The following is a 19921-nucleotide window of genomic DNA, read 5'->3' as shown; positions in this document are numbered from 1 at the left end:
TACCGCCACCCTTTGGACAACTTCTGTATTGTTGTATGATCTTTTGCATTGGTTCTGAGCATGCGTGTTTGTACTTTGGACTACAGTCCGATGGATTTGTGTACACGTGATCAGACTAGCCGACGTAGGACTTTTGTCGCAGGAAAGTTTGTCTTTTCGCACAGCCAACATTTGTCCGACGAAAACCGAAAAAGTTTGTCGGATGGAGCGTACACACGGTCAAATGTTGCCTTAAAACAGGTAACTTGCATGTTTGTTGTCAAAAAGTCTGATCGTGTGTATGGGCCTTTAGAAGCTGATTTGCTACCATGCACAGCTCCACCATATTTTGCACTCTCCAGTAGTAAATCAACCCCAGTGTGTCACCTTCTGGAGACCTCACTTACAACGTGATATTGGTAATACCGAATGAGTCCAGAGAAGGGCAGCAAAAATTGTGAAAGGGATAAAACATATTAGGAGAGATTTCAGAAACTTTATATCTACAGTCCGGAGGAAAGGAGGGAAAAGAGAGAAATAATTGAAACCTTTAAATACATATTAAGGGTTTGAACAAGGTCATGAGGGCATTATTTTCAATTTGAAAGGACACCAGGACATGACCTCAAATCATTTTTTTTACTAAAAGAGTAGTTGCTGCTTGAACAGACTTCCAACACAGGTTATGAGTCAGTCAACATCAGCAGTAGGTGAATTTAACATATGGGAAACACATAATCTATACTTAGACAAAAAGGATAGAATTGAAAAAAAGCAAAAAGACTTAATGGACCATTTGGTCTTTTTCTGCCATGGCTCTTCAGTGCTTCTATGTTTGTTTTTATTTTGGCTTTATTAACTAAAGCTCACTTTTTTTTTAACAGGACGTGGAAGAAACAGACGGCAGAGTATATTCTAAAGCAACTACAGGGCACCCAATGACTCTCCTCCTTCACTGCCAGAGACTCCTGCAGTTATGAAAAAATGTTTGAGTATTAAAACCTTATTAGTTTGCAGTGAGTCTTGTGCAAAATGTACTGTACTGTCAGCGTCAACACTAAATACAGGAAACAAGGGAAAGTAAAGCAAGGGGCCTGCTTGTATTATGTCAACTAGCCCCTTCTGAAAACCATTTCCAAAATGTATTTAATTCAAATATTTTATGCACATGAGTTAGTAGACTTCAGAGTGTTGAGGTTACTGTGGGGTTCCCTGGTTGCAGATGTCTTACCACAGGGAAACATATTATATTACTTGCCTACGCAACCAGAGAAGAATCCTAGTACATTGCAAGATTTCTAGAGTTCCCGGATTTGCAGACATATCATCCTGGCTACTCTGCCACTATACTGTATGTTCACCCTCTTTCCAGCTAACTATATTGTAGCATAGTGTATTTGATGTGATTAAATCTACAGGAAGATAATTATTATTTTCATGTTACTAGTCTATAAAGAAAATATTGGTTCACTTGGTGCCAATTGGTACCTCACCTATGCTTTTATCAACTGCAGCTGCAGTTTCTCTACTAAACTACAGATTTCCCTTAATTCCAGCTGTCATATCTCTTGAAACCAGCATCACCCCATACCCTTGACATCAGCTCAGTGCAGATAGCAGTATATTTATCTTTATTGTTGTATGGGAATTAGGACCAGTAAGAGACATTTACAAAATGAATCTGAATTCTGTCAATTTCACAATTAAAATTGTTGTCAAGAAGTATTGGCTGAAATAATTAGCAATTTACAGTTTAGTGGAGAACATTTTTAGAAATATAGTCAAAGTGGCTTAGATGTGTCATAATATAATCGGTCAGGTATAGCTTTGTATTGGTGATCATCTGCTACAGTTTTATGTTTTACAGAAAAATGTTATGCAAGCCTTAATCAAAATGAATTTACTTTATTGCAGAAAAATGTGACACTGAGAAACCTCATCTGGTGCAAATAGAGTGGAATAAAATTTTTGAACATAAGTTCATGTAATATATAGTATAGGGAATGGGGTTAACGTTATGTGCCTTGTTTGCTTTCTGCATACACTGAGATTCCCCACTCTGAGATAGTACTGCTTTTTTCATGAAGATGGCTTTGCACCAATTATGCTGCTCTTTCCATTAGGCTGCAGAGGCAAGGGAAGCATTTAAAACTAAGAAAAAGTTCACCTAATGCTATATCTAAATTGGCATAGCACTGCACCATAGTCAATTTGGAATACTCTCAATTCTTTACTATAAGAATAAACATATTATAATGCCACGTACACACGAGCGGAATGTCCTTTAGAAAAGGTCCGATGAGAGCTTTTCATCGTATATTCCGACCGTGTGTATTCCCCATTGGACTTTATTCCGTCGAAAATTCAGACAGACTTAGATAGAGAACACGTTCTATATTTTTCCGACTGAACAAATTCCTATCGAGAAAACCGCTCCTCCGTATGCTGTTCCGACTTACCAAAAGTGACGCATGCTCTGAAGCAAGTACGAGACGTTGTACACGTTGTCCCGTCATACGTGTTGTATGTCACAGCGTTCTTGACAGTCGGACTTTGGTGTGACCATGTGTATGCAAGACAGCTTGAGCAGAATTCCGTCGGAGAAACCTTCAGAGTTTATTCCAACGGCAAAACCGCTCGTGTGTATGCGGCAAAACAGTCAGCAACACATGCATATGTTTACAGGTCTGCTCAGTAGTCCTTTGCTGTTCTGTGTGGATGATATACAATAAAAGATAAAAAATTTACTCTGCTGTTGTTCTAATGCAGCACACCTAGCATCTGTTAAGATGAAAACTGAGCTAATAGCTGACATATGCATCCTGAAGTACTGCTTTTGCAATTTTTGACAAAATCTGGGCTTTACTGCTGTCTATTGTACAACACTAAACTGCTATCAGTTATCCTGATAGTGGGGCACATACTTCTAATTTGTTTGAGAGTTTGAGAACTGCTTGTTTACATGTAAACTGATCTTCCAAAGCCAGGAAACCTTAAAGAATGAATACAATGTTATGTATAGATTCTAAGGCTGTATTCACACCTATGCATTTTTAGTGCTTTTTGCATTTTGCAGATTTGCACTACAGTCCATTTACCATGGTTTCCTATGGAACACGTTCTGTAGTGCAAATATGCAAAATGTAAAAAGTACTGAAAATGCATAGGTGTGAATCCAGCCTAACAGCCTGTGAGCTGGGCGGGGTGCACTTTGCCTGACCTCTTCTCTCCTCTCGTCTCATGCATGCTCTCATCAATGCCCAGGACCAGGTGTGACCACGTTCATGGGGAAGTCAACCCCAGCTTAGAGATGAGCTGTGGGCTGTGTGCAGTAATGAAACTTAAAAAGCTCCTCTGAGAAGTATTTGGTCCCGTGTCACTACACACTTTCCCTTGTGAATGTTGCATTTAGGAGGGACACTGCTAAGCCTATGCCGTCTACACCAGTCCAGCATAACTCTGCCACCTCACTACCAGTGACAGAATGGGATCCCACCGTGCACCAAGCGTGAACATCATGCGTACACTTAATTAACTCCTTCACTCTCCCGTTCCATGCTGGATGCATGGGTCCTCCGTACCATGGGTTCGGTGCCAGTTGCTGTTGGGGGAACTGACCGCTAGGGAGGGAGGAGGAACACCAACCCCCTCTCTATCGGAGGACCTGTCCCCCGAGCCTGGTACTGCTCCACGCTGCCTGCCTGCTTTTAAATCCCACACAAGTTCATGGTTACCCATGGCAAATTCATTCCTTCTCTGACTCTTCTGCTGAATTAACCCTTTGTGGTGACCTTCCTCCTGCACCCCATGTCTGCTTAACAGGCCCTGTTCTGATAGACCACATACCACCATGCACCCCTTTGAATAACTTTAAACCAGGCTTAAAACAGTTTAGGATTCTTTACTGAAGTTCTGAAGAATCACAGGGGGTTATTTACTAAAGGCAAATCCACTTTGCACTACAAGTGCAAACTACAAGTGCAAAGTTCACTTGAAATTGCACTGAAAGTGCGCTTGGAAGTACAGTCGCTGTAGATCCGAGGGGGACATGCAAGGAACATAAAAAACAGCATTTTAGCTTGCACATAATTGGATAATAAAATCAGCAGATCTTGCCCTCATTTCAGATCTACCTCTCAAATTTACAGCGACTGCACTTCCAAGTGCACTTTCAGTGCAATTTCAAGTGCACTTTGCACTTGTAGTGCAAAGTGGATTTGCCTTTCGTAAATAACCCCCCTAGTCTCATAAATACCATTCTCCTAACTAACTAATCTTGAGCTGTCCCCAAAAAGACAAGACCTAAAAAGCCCAGGAAACCAGCAGACCCAGAATGAACCCTTTCCTACCTTGGCAGCCCATACTGTCTAACTAATGGTGACCCACCAACTAGACTCCTGCCTACAAGCTCATTCACTGATTTTGTTTAAATTTATTTTGTTATTTTTTTCAGGTACTTATATAGTGCCGTCAATTTACGCAGCGCTTTACATATACATTGTACATTCACATCAGTCCCTACCCTCAAGGAGCTTACAACCTAAGGTCCCTAATCCACATTCATATATATACAAGGGCCAATTTAGACAGGATCCAACTAACCTACCAGCATGTCTTTAGAGTGTGGGAGGGAACCGTAGTACCTGGAGGAAACCCACGCAGGCACAGGAAGAACATGCAAATTCCAGGCAGATGGTGTCTAGGTCGTGATTCAAACCAGGGACCCTTTTTGCTGCTGGGTGAAAGTGCTAATCACTACACCACTGTGCTGCCCTTTAGATCAATATTCTCTTTTTTATACATTTGTTTTTTCTTTCTTCAGAAATTTGTTTGATGATTTCTATTTCTTACTGATGTGTTTTTAGTTACCTAATATTTATAAATGTAAGACATTAGCAATACATTCATATTAGGTATTACATTGGATTGTTGCATTCATCCTGCCTAAAATATTCCTGGCCTTCAGAAGTGCTATATTCACTTTTATCAGAGCCAAATGGTTGAGGTTTAGATAACAAAAAAGTTAGCTGTTTATCAGGATACAAAACATGACATGTTTTAACAATAAGTTTAACAAACTCTTTGTGAAATGATACAATATGACGCCATAGGGGCTTTGTGACACCTCATGGTGGTCTTACACCATGGGGAAATTCACTCTCTAATTTCATTGTATCCATTCTTGGAATCCTGGCAATAATGAACTCCATACAGCTTTTCATGTTGGTGCTCCAAGTAACAATGTATTTGTTGAAGAACCCTTAAAGGGTCATGCATACAGCTGGGGCCATACAACAGCCAAATTAGCATATTTGGAAACACCTAGTCTTACTCGCCACCCTCAGTAGAAATACGCTAATGTGGGTGGTGTACAGCCCTAATTAACCGTGTGCATAAGCCCTAAAAAATGTACTCTTCATAGAGACTGCAGGTATCATATGTGATAAATTGGGAACCTTGAAAATGATTGACCTTTACCCTTGTATTGGGGACAATAAGAAATTCTGGTCAAATATTTGTAACCTAAGTACGTTTATACAGGTGATGGAATACTTGTATAAAGCAATCTCTATTTTTACAGAAGATGAATAGATTATTTTGTATGATGTATTTAGTTTTGTTAAATACCAGCCTTCTTGTATGAGATGAACCCCAGCCTTTGCTGTCATTTATTCCATTCCATAAAATACTTTCAGAATGTATAAGTAATGCGACAAAAAGTAATATCCCTTCACTTTAATTTCTTTTTTTTTACAGAAATGATGTCCTCACTTTTGAAAAAATGCCTAGCAACTTTAGCAGTTTCTGTATAAAGTGAACTTGAGCACATACTATGCCCATTAAAGTATTTACATATTATCAACAAGCAGCAAAGGTGCATTAAACTAAGCCTGCATTCATGTCTGTAGCTATATGCATTCATCTTCAAAATTTACAACAGGGACAGAAAAATCACAGCATCTTTCTGTTATGTCCCTTTCGACACGGGGTCTCTCAGGGTATTGCTAGCAATGCTGCCAGTATCCGCTCAGCAAGTTACACACAGGCTGGATGCACTTCTTAACCAGGGAAGGGTTTATTACTCACTCAGAAAGTGATGTACATTCTTACATGGAGGAGTCGTAATACAACAGGTCTCCCTCTAAGTATCATGCGGCTGCTTCCAGTCCCACACACACTCGTGACTGACTTCCAGCATGCATCAGGAAAAAAGGGGTTAAATGTCACAGTGACTCTGCACGAACATTACACTTTCCCATTTACTTTCTGTGGAAGCAGAATCTTGGCAGCTAGTCAGCATTCTAATATAATGTAAATGCAGGCTGTTAAAAACCAACTGAAACCCTACTACAGAGTTGTTTTTGTGATCTTTAGATCACTAGATGAATTACTCCACAGTACAAGCAGCTACAGAGGTCAGCAATGGGGTATTTTAATGGAGTAAGCTTATTATTGCTTGTTAAGAATATGTAAATACATTAATGGTCATAGTCTGGGCACAGGCGCACTTTGGGGATATATGAAATTTCATTATGTCACTTGCCTTTATGGGTCTGAGTTGGTACTACTATATTTACAGTAACTGTTAGAAAAAATGCTTGCAGGGTACAAAAAACAACCCTATCGTAAAAGTTTTATCGTTCAATTTCTGTCTGTTTTCAGGGAATGGCCTCATCATGTAGCACTTTTTTCATGCTTCCTGTGTGAATTCTGCACTGTTTAGAAGCACTTGTAGCTGTGAATGGACTTTGTGCAAAAATTCTCTATGTTAAGCAAAGAGATGTAAACGGGTAAAGAGCAGACTATTTTAGATGCTAATGTGAACTTTGTTATTTGCTATTTTCTTCAGATCTGATTTTTTTTAGACAGCAGTGGCAATATTTTCTGCTAAGAAAGCAAGTTCATTATGCAATGATGAAACATTATGTTACATTATTTAGCATATTTAGAGGGAATATTTAGGGGAAATTTTGAGAATTTAGGGAGAATTTAGGGGAAAAACAAATGGACCTTTTCAAATTTCTTATAGAGGTGTGAAAGGAATAGAACCTCCATATTACCTTTCACTACATAAAGAAAGTATTCCAACTGAAATGAAATATTTCTGTCTTTTACCCATTTTATTGAAGCTAAAATGGGGTCGCCCCCCCTTTACTTTCTTGCTGGGTCATGCACAAAAATATACTCAAACGTCCAGCAATTCAGTGGTGTCCTGTAGGGATCTATTGTGCTACTGCAGTGTCCTTCTTTGTTGATTTCAATCAGAAGGCTAGTAACCTCTTCTGGGTTCTTGAAGACAGAGTGCTGATGATGCCAATGTACTACACTGCATCAGCTGGGTGCCCGATTGCAAAAAACATTGGATAGCCAGCCTTCTAATGACAGGATGCTGCACGTGTACAGTAGATTCTCCGTGGCCTCTAGGGGGGGCATGACATGTGTATCCCATGAGGCTGCAGATCCTGCAAATGTCATTCTCACCTAGGGAAGAATAGAGGAAGTGTGGCAATGTGTTCCAAGAAAAAGGTACAAAATAAATAAATAACAAATTTCAGATTGCATCAGAGGAGGGGGGGGGGAGTAGTACAATTATCTAAATTAAGTTGTGAGGGCAAAGGTCCGCTTTAAAGTTTGAGAGGTCCAGGGCCATAGCTTTTCCTGCTTTGGAGCACATCAAAACTTTGTTAAATACTCCATACACACAAATGCATTTATGTGGTCAGATCCCAAAAGGAATCTCAGAGATCACATGCCCTGGTTCACACTGATGCAATTTCAGATGTGTTCCGCATGGAATTGCATGACAGGTGAAATAAGTTGATTTTCTATGGAGGCTGTTCACACATATGAAGTGTAAACGTGATGAGTTTTTAAAAAGGATCCTGTGTGTCTTTAGAACAATGCCATAGACATGAATGTAAATCACATGTTAAACGCTTATCAGTTCAAAGATTAATCCAGTGCGCACGGGAGAGAAAGAGGCCAGGGCATAAATCCAAATCGCACTTGTATCCAAATTGCATGCAAAATGCATTGGAATCGCAGCTGAGCCGCATAAACGTGCACTAGACGTGATCCTTGAAATCGCACTAGAAAACTCAAATCACACCGTATCAGTGTAAACCTAGCCGCAGACTTTCTGTGGGTGACTATAGGCAGGAAGATCACCCTGTTATAATAAATAGGGGAGAGAAATATGCTCATCCTTGAAGGACTAAGGTGTAGGGGAACCCACTTGAGATATTCCTCTCAATTGCATCTATGAATAAATGCTCCATAAACATAATGAAAACCTTTTTTTAGCATTTTCACAATGATGTTTTTTAACATGTTGACTGGCCTGTATCCCATCAACACGGTAATACATAGACATAACATCTATACATTGATACATCTGTGAGCAAAGTTGGGACCAGTTATATAATGCATTTTACTGCTTTAGCCCTGGTTCACATTGGTAGGATTTGACATGCGATTTGACATGTCAAATTACATGTCAAATCGGCGGCAATTGCCGGCAATGGCACCGTCCTAATGCAAAAGGAGCGTCGCACCGATTTCAAAAAGTAGTTCATGTACTACTTTTTGCGATTTCAGGTTGTGATTTACATGGACATCTGTGCAGAAACCTGCACAGATGTCTCTGAAATCACAGCCGAAATCGGGACTGACACACGGGAGTGAAATCGTGCGAGTTCAGGCTTTATTCCCGCAGCTCAGTGTGAACCTGGGCTAAATCACAGATACTGCCTTGTATGGTTATGGTACCAGCCTGTGAAAAAATTTTAAAGCCCAATTGAACTTAATTTTAAATCTGCTAAATACATTCTAGGTGAATCAAAAGAAAAGGTGTTTAGTGTCTTATGTTTTTTTTTTTCTTTCAAAAGCAGCCACAGTGTGAGTAGAAAAGCCTGCCCACTTCTAGCAGCTGCAGAGTTGGAATCATTGCTGTCTGTGTGGAAGCATCTCTGCAGATAGTTCACTGCTTACACACAAAGGGAAAGGATCCCACTCTGCAGCATGCTGGCAGGATACAGGCTGTTCTACTAAGGCTGTGGCTGCTTTTTAAAGAAAACTGTATGACTTTGAATGCTTTTAGCTTGACGCACCTTCAAAATATTTAGGTGATTTAAGCCGACAGTTCAGTTGGGCTTTAAAATGGAAGATGCCTTTTAAAATAGCAAAAAGTCTTCACCATTTAGCAATTAAGTTACTAAACCTTTCTGGCACTGCTGGCTAAAAAAAAGCATATGTAAAATGACAGAAACTGCAAGCATATATTATAGACTGCTAATTTTATAGTGTACAGTGTAGGTAGGCAAAAAACAATTTAGTAATAAACCCCCATATTTGTGCCTGACCAATAAGATCTTGTATATTGTTAATATAATATAATATTTATGAACACCTAGCAACAAAGTGTAAATGTGAGCGTGCTTGTCTGCATGCGTGTCTGTATATATCTAACTATATATTTATATACGTGTGTGTATACACAAATGTACACACATATAAAAGTGTGCTACAGGTGATTTGACTCTCTGGGTAAATCAATTTTTAGACTATAAAGACGTAAAAAGATTTATGTATAACTGATGTTTTATTATGCTACAGTAATTTAAAAAGAAGCCTCCAATTTAATGTACGTTTTTAAAATTGCGTTGAAATCAAAGTGTAAATAACTTGACATATTTTGTTATTAATAATCCAGTATTTTGTGTGATTATTGTATTGTAAACAAAAGAAGTGATTTGAGCAAATCAGGGGCTGAGTTAAATACCATATGAATATGTTCTCCCTTCAAAAAAAATACCAGAATATCCAACCTATAGTTTTTTACAGACATCAAAAAGTAGCAAAAAGCATACAAATACTACAGCATGGTAACTGTCTGGCAATCTTGCAGGACTAAATACAATGACAACTCTATCCACTCTATCTGTATGAAAATTGTATATTTCCTCCATGTTTGTATTGGTTTTCTTCAGGTTCTGGCTTTCACCTGAAAATAAAAAAAATTAAAAAGTCTAGATCAATTGACTTCTAACCAAAGTAACAGAGTGAATGTGTGTGTGCTTTTGTGACTGTAATAGACAACAGATTGTAAATTACTCCAGAGCAGGGATAGATACGAATAAGTTATATACTTTGCAATATACCACATAATATGCCAGCATTACACAAATATGCAAAAACCTATACACCACAAAAATACATAGTCTAAAAGACAAGTATGATTCCTTTGAATTTACATGATTGCCAGGTTCTGCAATCTTGAAATGAGATATATTTGACAAATTTTATTATAAAATTGACCTCACTTATTGATTTCCAAACACTCCATTGTTCTATGTATTTGGTGTATATAAATAACACTTTGCAAACAAAAAAGTTATTTGATTTATGGACTGCACTAGAAGAACTGTAGCTAGTGGAATATCTGAAAGTAGATTTGTTTAATCTGTAAAGAGTCATGCCAGTTGGGAAACCAGGCAATCAGAATTCACAAACTGTATGATCCTGTACAGATTGTACATATTTCCATACATATATTAAGGAGAGTAAGGAGTTTCCCCAAAACATCAATTCGCCTAGTTTTCAATTTGATTTTGCTTATTACTATGGATGTGAAACTCCTGTGCACAATATTTTAACTCCTCGACCCCCGCTCTAGCCAATATAAATGGATTTGCCACTAATGCTACTCATAAACACAAGATACTTGTCTAAGATGAATTTAACTCAAATGTTTGTTCATACAAAGATCTTTTTTTAGGTAACATTGCCAGAAAAATATATTTTTTTGTGAACAATTTTTTCACATGCCTTCTTTTACATATCAAGAATATTGAACAAATTAAAATTTTATGTACTTTTTCTGTACATGAAGAAACATTTCAATATAATCTAACATCATTATATGTGTAGTTTGCAATTGAACCATGAGAATGAAAAGATTATCACTTTATATAATAAGATCTTTGTACTTTTACTAGGCTGCAGGCACTGTGATGTGTTTACTGGTAGCATTAGGCTTTCCACGGAGTTTAAAGTGTTTGTTAACCCAAAAACAAAACAAAAAAAAATAGATTCTGGTCCCTTAAAGGAGATTACACAGCGCTTGTGCTATGTAATCTGCCCCCCTCTAAACTGTAAAAAAAAAACTAAACCTACCACTTCCCGTATGCCCTCTCTAAACAGACCACAATAACCAGGGCAGCTCCGCCCTGATCAACGTGGTCAAAGTGCCTCACTCTGTGATAGGCTGCCTGCTCTCTGCTCTCCTCTCTCCCCCTCACTCCCTCCGTCCTCCCTGTCAGTGCCCTCTCTGTCTCCGTCCCGGCCCTGCCCCCCAACCCCCCCACCGCTATTATTTTAATATTAAAATATTAAATTTGTCACTGCAGCCTCTCTGTTAGAGGCTGGCATACCACATAGTGTATGTTGTATTTAAAAATGAGCACTGTAAATACTGAATATCAGCTGTCTTCAGGCCGGTCACGTGACTCGCGGGCGCTTTCCAGCTTCGATGGGTGGCTTCTGCAGAGGAGACGAGCGGCCGTGTGATCTCCCTTTGACGTCAGAGGGAGATCACGGCCCCTCCCACAGAAGACATCTTTTAGAGCTGGAAAGTGGCCGCGAGTGATGAGAGGGGCCTGAAGACAGGTGATATTCATTATTTACAATGCTCGTTTTTAAATGCAACATACACAATGTGCTATGCCCACCTCTAATAGAGGAGCTGGCATAGACTTATAGTAATGCCTTAACAAACACTTTAAATTTCTATACTGACAGAATATGGAGGCTGCTATTGCTTACCTTTCTGACAATTCTAGTGGTCTTATGCCCCATACACACGATCAGAAATTCTGCCAGCAAAAGTCGGATATGAGCTATTGGTCAGAAATTCCGACCGTGTGTATGCTCCATCGGACTTTTGCTGGCAGAATTCCAGCCAGCAAAAGATTGAGGGCAGGTTCTCTATTTTTCGGGCGGAAAAAGTTCCTATCTAAAAATGCGTTCGTCTGTATGCAATTCGGACGCGCAAAAAATCACGCATGCTCTGAAACAATTTGACGCATTCTTGGAAGCATTGAACTTCATTTTCTCGGCTCATCGTAGTGTTGTACATCACCACGTTTTTGACGGTTGAAAGTTCAGAGATTTTTTGTGTGACCGTGTGTATGCAAGGCAAGCTTGAGCGGAATTCTGTCGGAAAAACCATCCAAGTTTTTTCTGACGGAATTTCTGATCGTGTGTATGGGGCATTAGTGTCATGCTGATCAAATGGCTTCAGTACTTTTAGAGGCACTGACTGAGGAAGTTTGCAGAATAGGATATTTGACTCTGCACTTTCAATTTCTAATTTGGATGCCAGTTCCAGGTGATTGGGAAAGAAGCCAAAAAGGTAGCCCTCATATTTTTATCAATGCATCAATGATTCCTTTTAATGATACTTAGACTGTTAAACATCTATGCTCACATCTCTGCATGTTCTTTTAAACTGTTGAGACCCCATATGCAGCTATTCTATTTAGGGAACATCAGGATTTTGGCTGAATAATTGCAACTCTGTAGCATTTTGCCCTGTAAAGGTTTCATAAAGAGATCAGGTGCAGTTGCAAGTAAGCGGTACACTGCTTCTTTAAAGGTTAAAGGCACAAAGAGCAGTAAAGTGCAGTAGCTCACAGCAACCACATTTCATCTTTTATTCATGCTCTCAGAACAGTAAAAGGTGATTTATAGCTGGTTGCCATGAGTTAATCATTGGGATAGATAGACTGGGGATGCAGGTGTTTGTGATCCTTTATAAAAAGCATAACAGTAGACTGGAGATGAAAAGTAATACTATAAATGCATCAAAATAGTCTATCTAGACTATTTAGATTGAAGGGGTCTTTACAGTTTATTTTTACTTTTTCTCAGTGATGCTTACAATACATACATCATGATTCCACCCTTTCACATAAGCCAGGAGTTTCATACTTTTCAGTATGGGTGCTACATTGTATATTTTCTAAAAATCTGTGGGCCCAAAAAATTCCCCATCTGGGTCCCTATTACAGTCCCTTATACATCAGGGTCTTCATTAGGGTGCTCCCCTATATCAGGGTTCCAATCAGAGTCCCCTTATATCAAGGTCCCCATCAGAGTCCTCCCTTACATCACGCCCCCATTAGAGCCCCCATACATCAATGTCTGCCTTAGGAGTCCCCCTTACATCCGGGCCATCATCAGAGACCCCCCCTACATCTGAAGCAGAGACCATAGGCAATAATGATATGCCACTTACCCTAGCTGAGGGCCAGATAAAATATTGCAGTGGGCCGGATGTGGCCCGTGGGCTGTAGTTTAAAGACCCTAACATAAGCCATTAGATCCATTTTGCCACATCTCCAGGCTTACTGTGTGACACCAGACATCAACATTAAATATTTGCTCCTCAGACTTACTCCTATTATTTTTATTCTGATATTCAACCTCTCTGATAATGGAGTTTATTGCGCGTTTGATTTACTTAAGAGCTTATTTTCTGCAGCATTTTCCATGTTATTAAAGATACTTCTAAAAATAAGTTCCAAAGACAAATTAATTATGGAGAAATTTCTTTAAATATTAATAATTAATAATTGCAGGTTTTTGTATTTAAGTGAAAAGGCTTTGCTTATAAAGAATGACAGAGATTGTATTTTGGAAATGCCGCTCTGAATGTTTTTTTTTTTTTTGATTGTTTTGTTTTTTTACAGATGTTTAGATTTTTTTTGTATGTGACCTATTGTGGTGATATGTATGATGTTGTTGACAAATTATTTGTGGACTGTGAATGTTGATAAAATTAAAGATTATTGTTGCTAATTATATAGTCTGTTGTCCTTTTTACAGCACAAAAATATATTAAATAATTGCCATTTATTATGTGTAAATGTACAGATATAACAAGTTATGTTGGGGGTATTTTATTTTTATGAGTGCCCCCAAAACAAGCCGTGTGGGCACGCTCCTGAGCTGGGTTGTGTCTGTACATAGACACACACAGCGCGGCTTGCCCCCTCCGCTCCCTCTTCACAGCATTTGACTGACAGCAGCGGTATAGTCAGCAGCGTGATCCAGTTGCTCCTGCTGCTGTGTCTAAGCCAATCAGGAGGCAGAGAGCTGGGAGAGCCTCTGCTCTTGTTCACATAGCTGAATCAAGATTGGGCTAAGTATAAAGGGGGGTGGAGGTGAAGTTGCATACTGAAGGTTTTTTACCTTAATGCAGCGAATGCATTAAGGTAATAATAATAAAAAAAAATTCAGCCATTAAAACCATTGTAATATTTACACTTTTTAAAATGAATCTTCTTTTTTTAGTTTGTTTTTGTTCATTTTTTTTTTGTGTTGCAAAAAATGTACAATGTACAAAAGTTTTTTTTTTGTAAATAACTTTTTTAGTTTATAGATTGCATAGACAATAAAATCATTTTAAATAATAGAATCGTTTTTGCAAAACAAAATCGCCGAAAGAAACCATTGTTTGTCCAAAGAAGTGACACAGTCATCAGGTATATCATATACTCATTTACACACTGTATTTAAATTATTTCTACCCTTCTTCTATTACTCTGAGTGATCTTTACATTTGTATAAATTACTTTGTGAAGTTCCTCACACATTTATTCCTTGGATTCTGTGACATATATTACTTATACACTGTGAGTAAGCACTGCTGTGCCACACATTTTACGGATCCTGCCTTTTGAATTACAGAGGTGGTGAGAGGAGGCGTTTCAGAAGACAGAGTCAGTACAAGAATCAACTAGCAGGCAGTGTGGTACCATGGAATATGTAGCCCTTATAAATTGAAAGTAAGAGGGGAAGCTGCAAAACATGTTGGGGATCCAAGAAGTGCCTGCAAATTTGCTAGAATAAATTTATAACTTTAAACCTGTGGGAGCCTAATCATCCCAGAGCTGCTGCCACTGCCTCCTGCCATTCTGTCTTCATACTGATAATATCCATAAACTATTACTGTTTTTTTTTAACTCCGGGTGGCTGCTTATCTACTGTTCTTTTCGCCTGCTGCAAGTTTGTCAGAATATCTATCTATATATAAATATATATATATATATATATATATTTTTTTTTTTTTTTATATAAAAGCTTTCTGATAAGTTCAGAAGAGTACAAAGTGAAAAGAAAAAAATAGAGACCATTGTGACAGCACATTTTCTGACAAGTATATAACAAAAAAGTATGCAATGGAAAGAAAATTACAAAAATATTTAAACTGGTCAAGGTACAATATGAATACGAAAGTTTATGCAATGTACACATAAAGTGATCAATAATTGGGAATACCCTTAAACTGACCCTCAGAAGAATCTGAGAAGAATTCTCTCAGGAAAAAAGTGGTAAGTAACAGCACTACTTGCCTGGTTCCAGATGTATAGCAGAATAGCAACAGTCAAGACCGCAGCAAAAAACGAAAAAAAAACCCAGTAAATTGGGGGCTTGATCCACATGTGTCTAATCAGGGAGACCAGAAAGAAAGAAAAATAAATAAAAAGGGAGGGGGGAAAAGAGGGAGGGTGGTGAGGGAAGAATGGGAAATAGCAGACCAACAAAGGAGCCTCAACTGGTATGGGGCAGCACTAAGGCTGGGAGGGCAGGAAAGGCTGCCCACCTCAGGTGGGGTCCGTACTCTCTTTGCTATAAAATTTTTATATATTAGAAGATAATTTTCTGCTGCTTTCTGTCATCTTTGTAAAGCGCAAAAAAAAAGAAAATGTTCCACTTAAAACATTGTGGGTCTTGTCATAGTTGTAGTGCATTCATTATCCACTGCTATTTAGTCTGCAAACCAAAAATAATCTATATACTCTTCATGGAGTTATGCCTTTCTGTCTGTTTACTGGGAAGCATCTTAAAAATGTCACTGTGAGCTAGGTAATTTTATTTTTTTATAGCTGTACCAGTGGGGTGAGGGAGATATGTAGAATTGCTGCTACTGACTACAGGCATTCATTGCGCATGCTAGAAGAAACTTTTGCTAAATGTGCATCAGGATTAGGGTTCTCGGCATCTTGCTAACTGCTGCTGCCATTGTGTCTCTTGGAAAATATCTAGAAAATTCTTTGAAAATTGTTGGGTCTAGTCTGCTTGGGGTTTTGCTGCTGGTTGCCAGTAGAGGCCAATGAGTGAACCTTCTGCCAGCGGTCACACAATTTCTATTAATTTTTGTCTGGTGATCCTGAAGTGGTGGTGTTCCCAGAAATGAATGCTGTAGTTGAACCTAGGTGGGAAAATTAGGGGTTTTCTTGGTCAATGTGACTTGAGTAGATGCTTTCTTAAAAAAATCACAGCTCCCTTCCTGAATTAAGAATCTCGTCACAGTGCAAAAAAAAAGTGTAGATACTGCTCAATGACTGACTATATGAGAGGTCAGACTGTAGGCAGGTGCAGGTTTTCCTCTGTCCAGCAGGTGGTACCGTGCTATCTTACAGATGAAGTGGAGTTTGTTACGGGAGTCCCCTAATGAACCATCTGATCCGCTGCAACCTCTGGTGACCTTTGGAGTCTGTCTTGGCTGAGGGAACCTTTTAAATAAGGGGACCATATAATTTTGACCTGTGAATGGTAGGGAGAGGTGCTCGCCAGTGAGGGGCAGTTGTTAGCTCATGTTTAGGTTCCTGGCAAGGAGGGATAGCTTAGGGAAGTCTCCTACTTTACTATGCACACTCCAGTGAGCAGTGCAGAGATGTGGAGCCAGTCCAGACTGCAGAAATAGTCTCGCCTAAGACCAAAAGGGACACCTCTTCTGATAACTGATACACTGAGAAAACAACTGGCGCATAGGGGTAATGTTCAAAAACAGACTCCAGTCAGCTTGAGAAAACAATGTCTCTTATAAGCAATACAATCATATGGGATGGGAGGCAGTCTATTGTGATCACAGGGCTGTGATAAGTTGGTGGTATACTGGGAAAGTACAGTACAGGGATCACTTATGGCTGCTGACCTCAGAGTTGTGAAGGCTCTGTATATTGGTAAGAGAAAGAGAAGGACGTGCCAATCTAAGTGCAGTATTCCAAGAGTTTTAATACAAAAGTAAGATTAAAACCACTTACAAGAGAAAGGAATAAAATGGGCTCATCTGTAAATAGATCTCCAGGGCATGGTGCTTGTCATCAGTAGGAGTATCAAGATGGGTAAGATGTGTGGCCTTCCTGCGTCCGTGGGGATGTGGTCGTCACTTTCCAGGCTGTGTGGATGGATGGATGTTTGTTGTCCTCAGCGTCCTGTGGCCACCAAGAAACCGGAAGTGACATCACCAGAATGAGATGAGGTCAGACTGAATGGGAACATGCTGTGGATAGAACAGGCTACGCGCTCGGAGCCTTCAGCTCCCTCTACGCCTCGTGTAGCTATGACATGTTGGACATATAAATCATCTGTGAGAGATGACGCTTATCGGTGGACTATAATGACCAGCAATACCAATGAGAACATAAAAATAAAAACAAACAATGCTTAAAAAGCTTAAAAAACAGTGTTGAGACACGATGATAAAAGCTAAAATCATACTAATAATAATGGCAATAAACAAATGTTTAAAAATAGCATAAACATGGTTAAGAATAAACATAAAAATGAGGAGATCTTATCAGAAAAAACTTTAAACAAATTTAAGGCGGATATTTGTGTACTTATTGACAGGATGGGACAAATTATGTGTGCAACCCCCTGAAAAAAAGCTCAGAATGGATTGAATATCCATAGGGTGAGGATGACCTTAAGGGTCTTCTGTGGAATAATAGATAAAACATGTCACATACATGTTAATACAGTATTACACATATATAGACTCATGTATGCACATGCTTATGCAGATATACACCCTATACACACAATAATGCACAAAACACTATTTTGCTATAGTAGAGTGTGAATTTCGATTTCCTCGTTCAACCCTCTAGGAGTGAGGGTATTCGGGAATATATCCAGAACGTTTCCTGTTGACACAGGTGTCTAAAACAATCGGCAATGGGATATGTGGCAGGAATAGCTTCAATGACCCAGAACCTTAGTCCTACAGTGGACTGTTGGTGGTGTTCTAGATAGTGTCTAGGGACGCTGTGTTGGTCAGAACCACCCTCAATAAAACGCCTGGAAACCCACCTACACATGGGTATCACTTGATGTAACATCTCTGTATACGTCAATCCCCCACGGGCTATCAGGCTGTTGAGCATTTCCTGGTCCAAGACCCCCTTATGAATGTGAGACAAGCAGAATTCATTCTCAAAATTCTCATTTTGCCTCAAATACAATTATTTTGAATTTGATAGGACCTTCTATCTCCAAAACAATGGCACAGCCATGGGGGAAAATTCTTCCCCCAGCTATGCCAACCTTACTATGGGTCTGTGGGAAGACCTTTATACCACCAACTACCCCTTTGCTGCTCACATAATTTTTTTTGGTTGTTACATTGACCGTTATTATCTGGGATGGCACAACTGACACAGTTGCTGCCTTCGTCAATCACTGTAATAACAACTCACTTGGACTGTCCTTCACATTTGTGCAAGACAAGGAAAAACTCGCCTTCCTAGATTTGAAGTTGGCTCATTACAACTCCAATATCTTTGCTCAAAATTACACCAAGCCTACAGCTGTTACCACCCCAGATGGATCCAAAACATCCCGAACGGTCAATACTGTCACTTCCAAAATAACTGTACTCATGAGGTAGACTGTATTACACAAGGTAATCTCCTTACAGATACATTTATTGAAAAGGGTTATCCTGCACCTCTTGTTCACGAGGCTTTTCAGATCTACGTAAAAAAAAACCCTGCAAAACTAAAAAGACCTCAGTATCTAATCCCACACATCCACTTTGCTTTACTATGCAATACCATGACAAGCATTAAAAAACATCTTGCGTAAATACTGGCCCATACTTTTAGAGGACTCCTGTCTATCATCTTCCATTTCCACATATCCTCGGGTATCATATCATAAGGCTAGAAACATAAAAAACAAACTTGCTCCTAGCAATTTAAAAATACCCCAGGCTTCTTGCATTCATAAGACCCTCACTCTTATTACTCTCACCGGTATGTATCAGTGTAAAAAAGTACTATGCCTCACATGCAAATTTGTTCAACGCGGCCAAAAATTGTTTACGTAAAAGGCAAAACCTATCCCATCACAAAATTTTACAACTGCTCAACTGAGTATGTTGTTTGCTGTCTCACATGTCCATGTGGCCTATTTTACATAGGGAGTACAATTAGGCCTCTATGCTTTGGAGAACATAGGCGTTTTATTGAGGGTGGTTCTGACCAACACAGCATCCCTCCCCAGACACTATCTAGAACTCCAGAACAGTCCACTGTAGGACTAAGTGTCTGGGTCATTGAAGCTATCCCTGCCACATATCTCATTGCTGAACGTTTTAGACGCCTGTGTCAACAGAAAACGTTCTAGATATATTCCCTGGATACCCTCACTCCTGGAGGTTTAAACAAGGAAATCAAAACTCACTCTACTATAGCAAATTAGTGTTTCATGCATTTTTGTGTGTGTATAGGGTATATATCTACATAAGCATGTGCATACATGAGTCTATATATGTGTAATACTGGGCTAACATGTATGTGACACGTTTTATCTATTATTCCATAGAAGACCCTTAAGGTCATCCTCCCCCTTGGATATTCGATCCATTATGAGCTTTTTTCGGCGCGAGGGGGGGGGGGTTGCACACATAATTTGTCCCATCCTGTCAGTAAGTACACAAATATCCGCCTTGTGTTTAATGTGTTTAAAGTTTTTTTCTGATAAGATCTCATTTTTATGTTTATTCTTAACCATTTTTATGCTATATTTAAACATTTGTTTATTGGTATTATTATTAGAATGATTTTATCTTTTATCATCATGTCGCCAC

The 19921-nt window shown here is 39.1% G+C and overlaps 1 protein-coding gene across 2 annotated transcripts in view; it reads left to right on the top strand.

Moving 5' to 3' along the window:
• Positions 1-9821, top strand: part of CDK18 (cyclin dependent kinase 18) — a 476627-nt gene extending 466806 nt beyond the window's left edge. For both annotated transcript variants that reach the window (XM_073615801.1, XM_073615800.1), the window contains exon 16: positions 864-9821. In XM_073615801.1, coding sequence (XP_073471902.1) covers positions 864-898 — 35 coding nt within the window. In that variant the 3' untranslated portion in view covers positions 899-9821. The remainder of the gene's footprint in view (positions 1-863) is intronic.
• Positions 9822-19921: the final 10100 nt, after the last annotated feature.

Source organism: Aquarana catesbeiana, linkage group LG02 (genome assembly GCF_042186555.1).
Source record: "Aquarana catesbeiana isolate 2022-GZ linkage group LG02, ASM4218655v1, whole genome shotgun sequence".
Lineage (NCBI taxonomy): Eukaryota > Metazoa > Chordata > Amphibia > Anura > Ranidae > Aquarana > Aquarana catesbeiana.
Note: the sequence above shows the minus strand (reverse complement) of the source record. Positions and strands in the feature narration are given on the sequence as shown.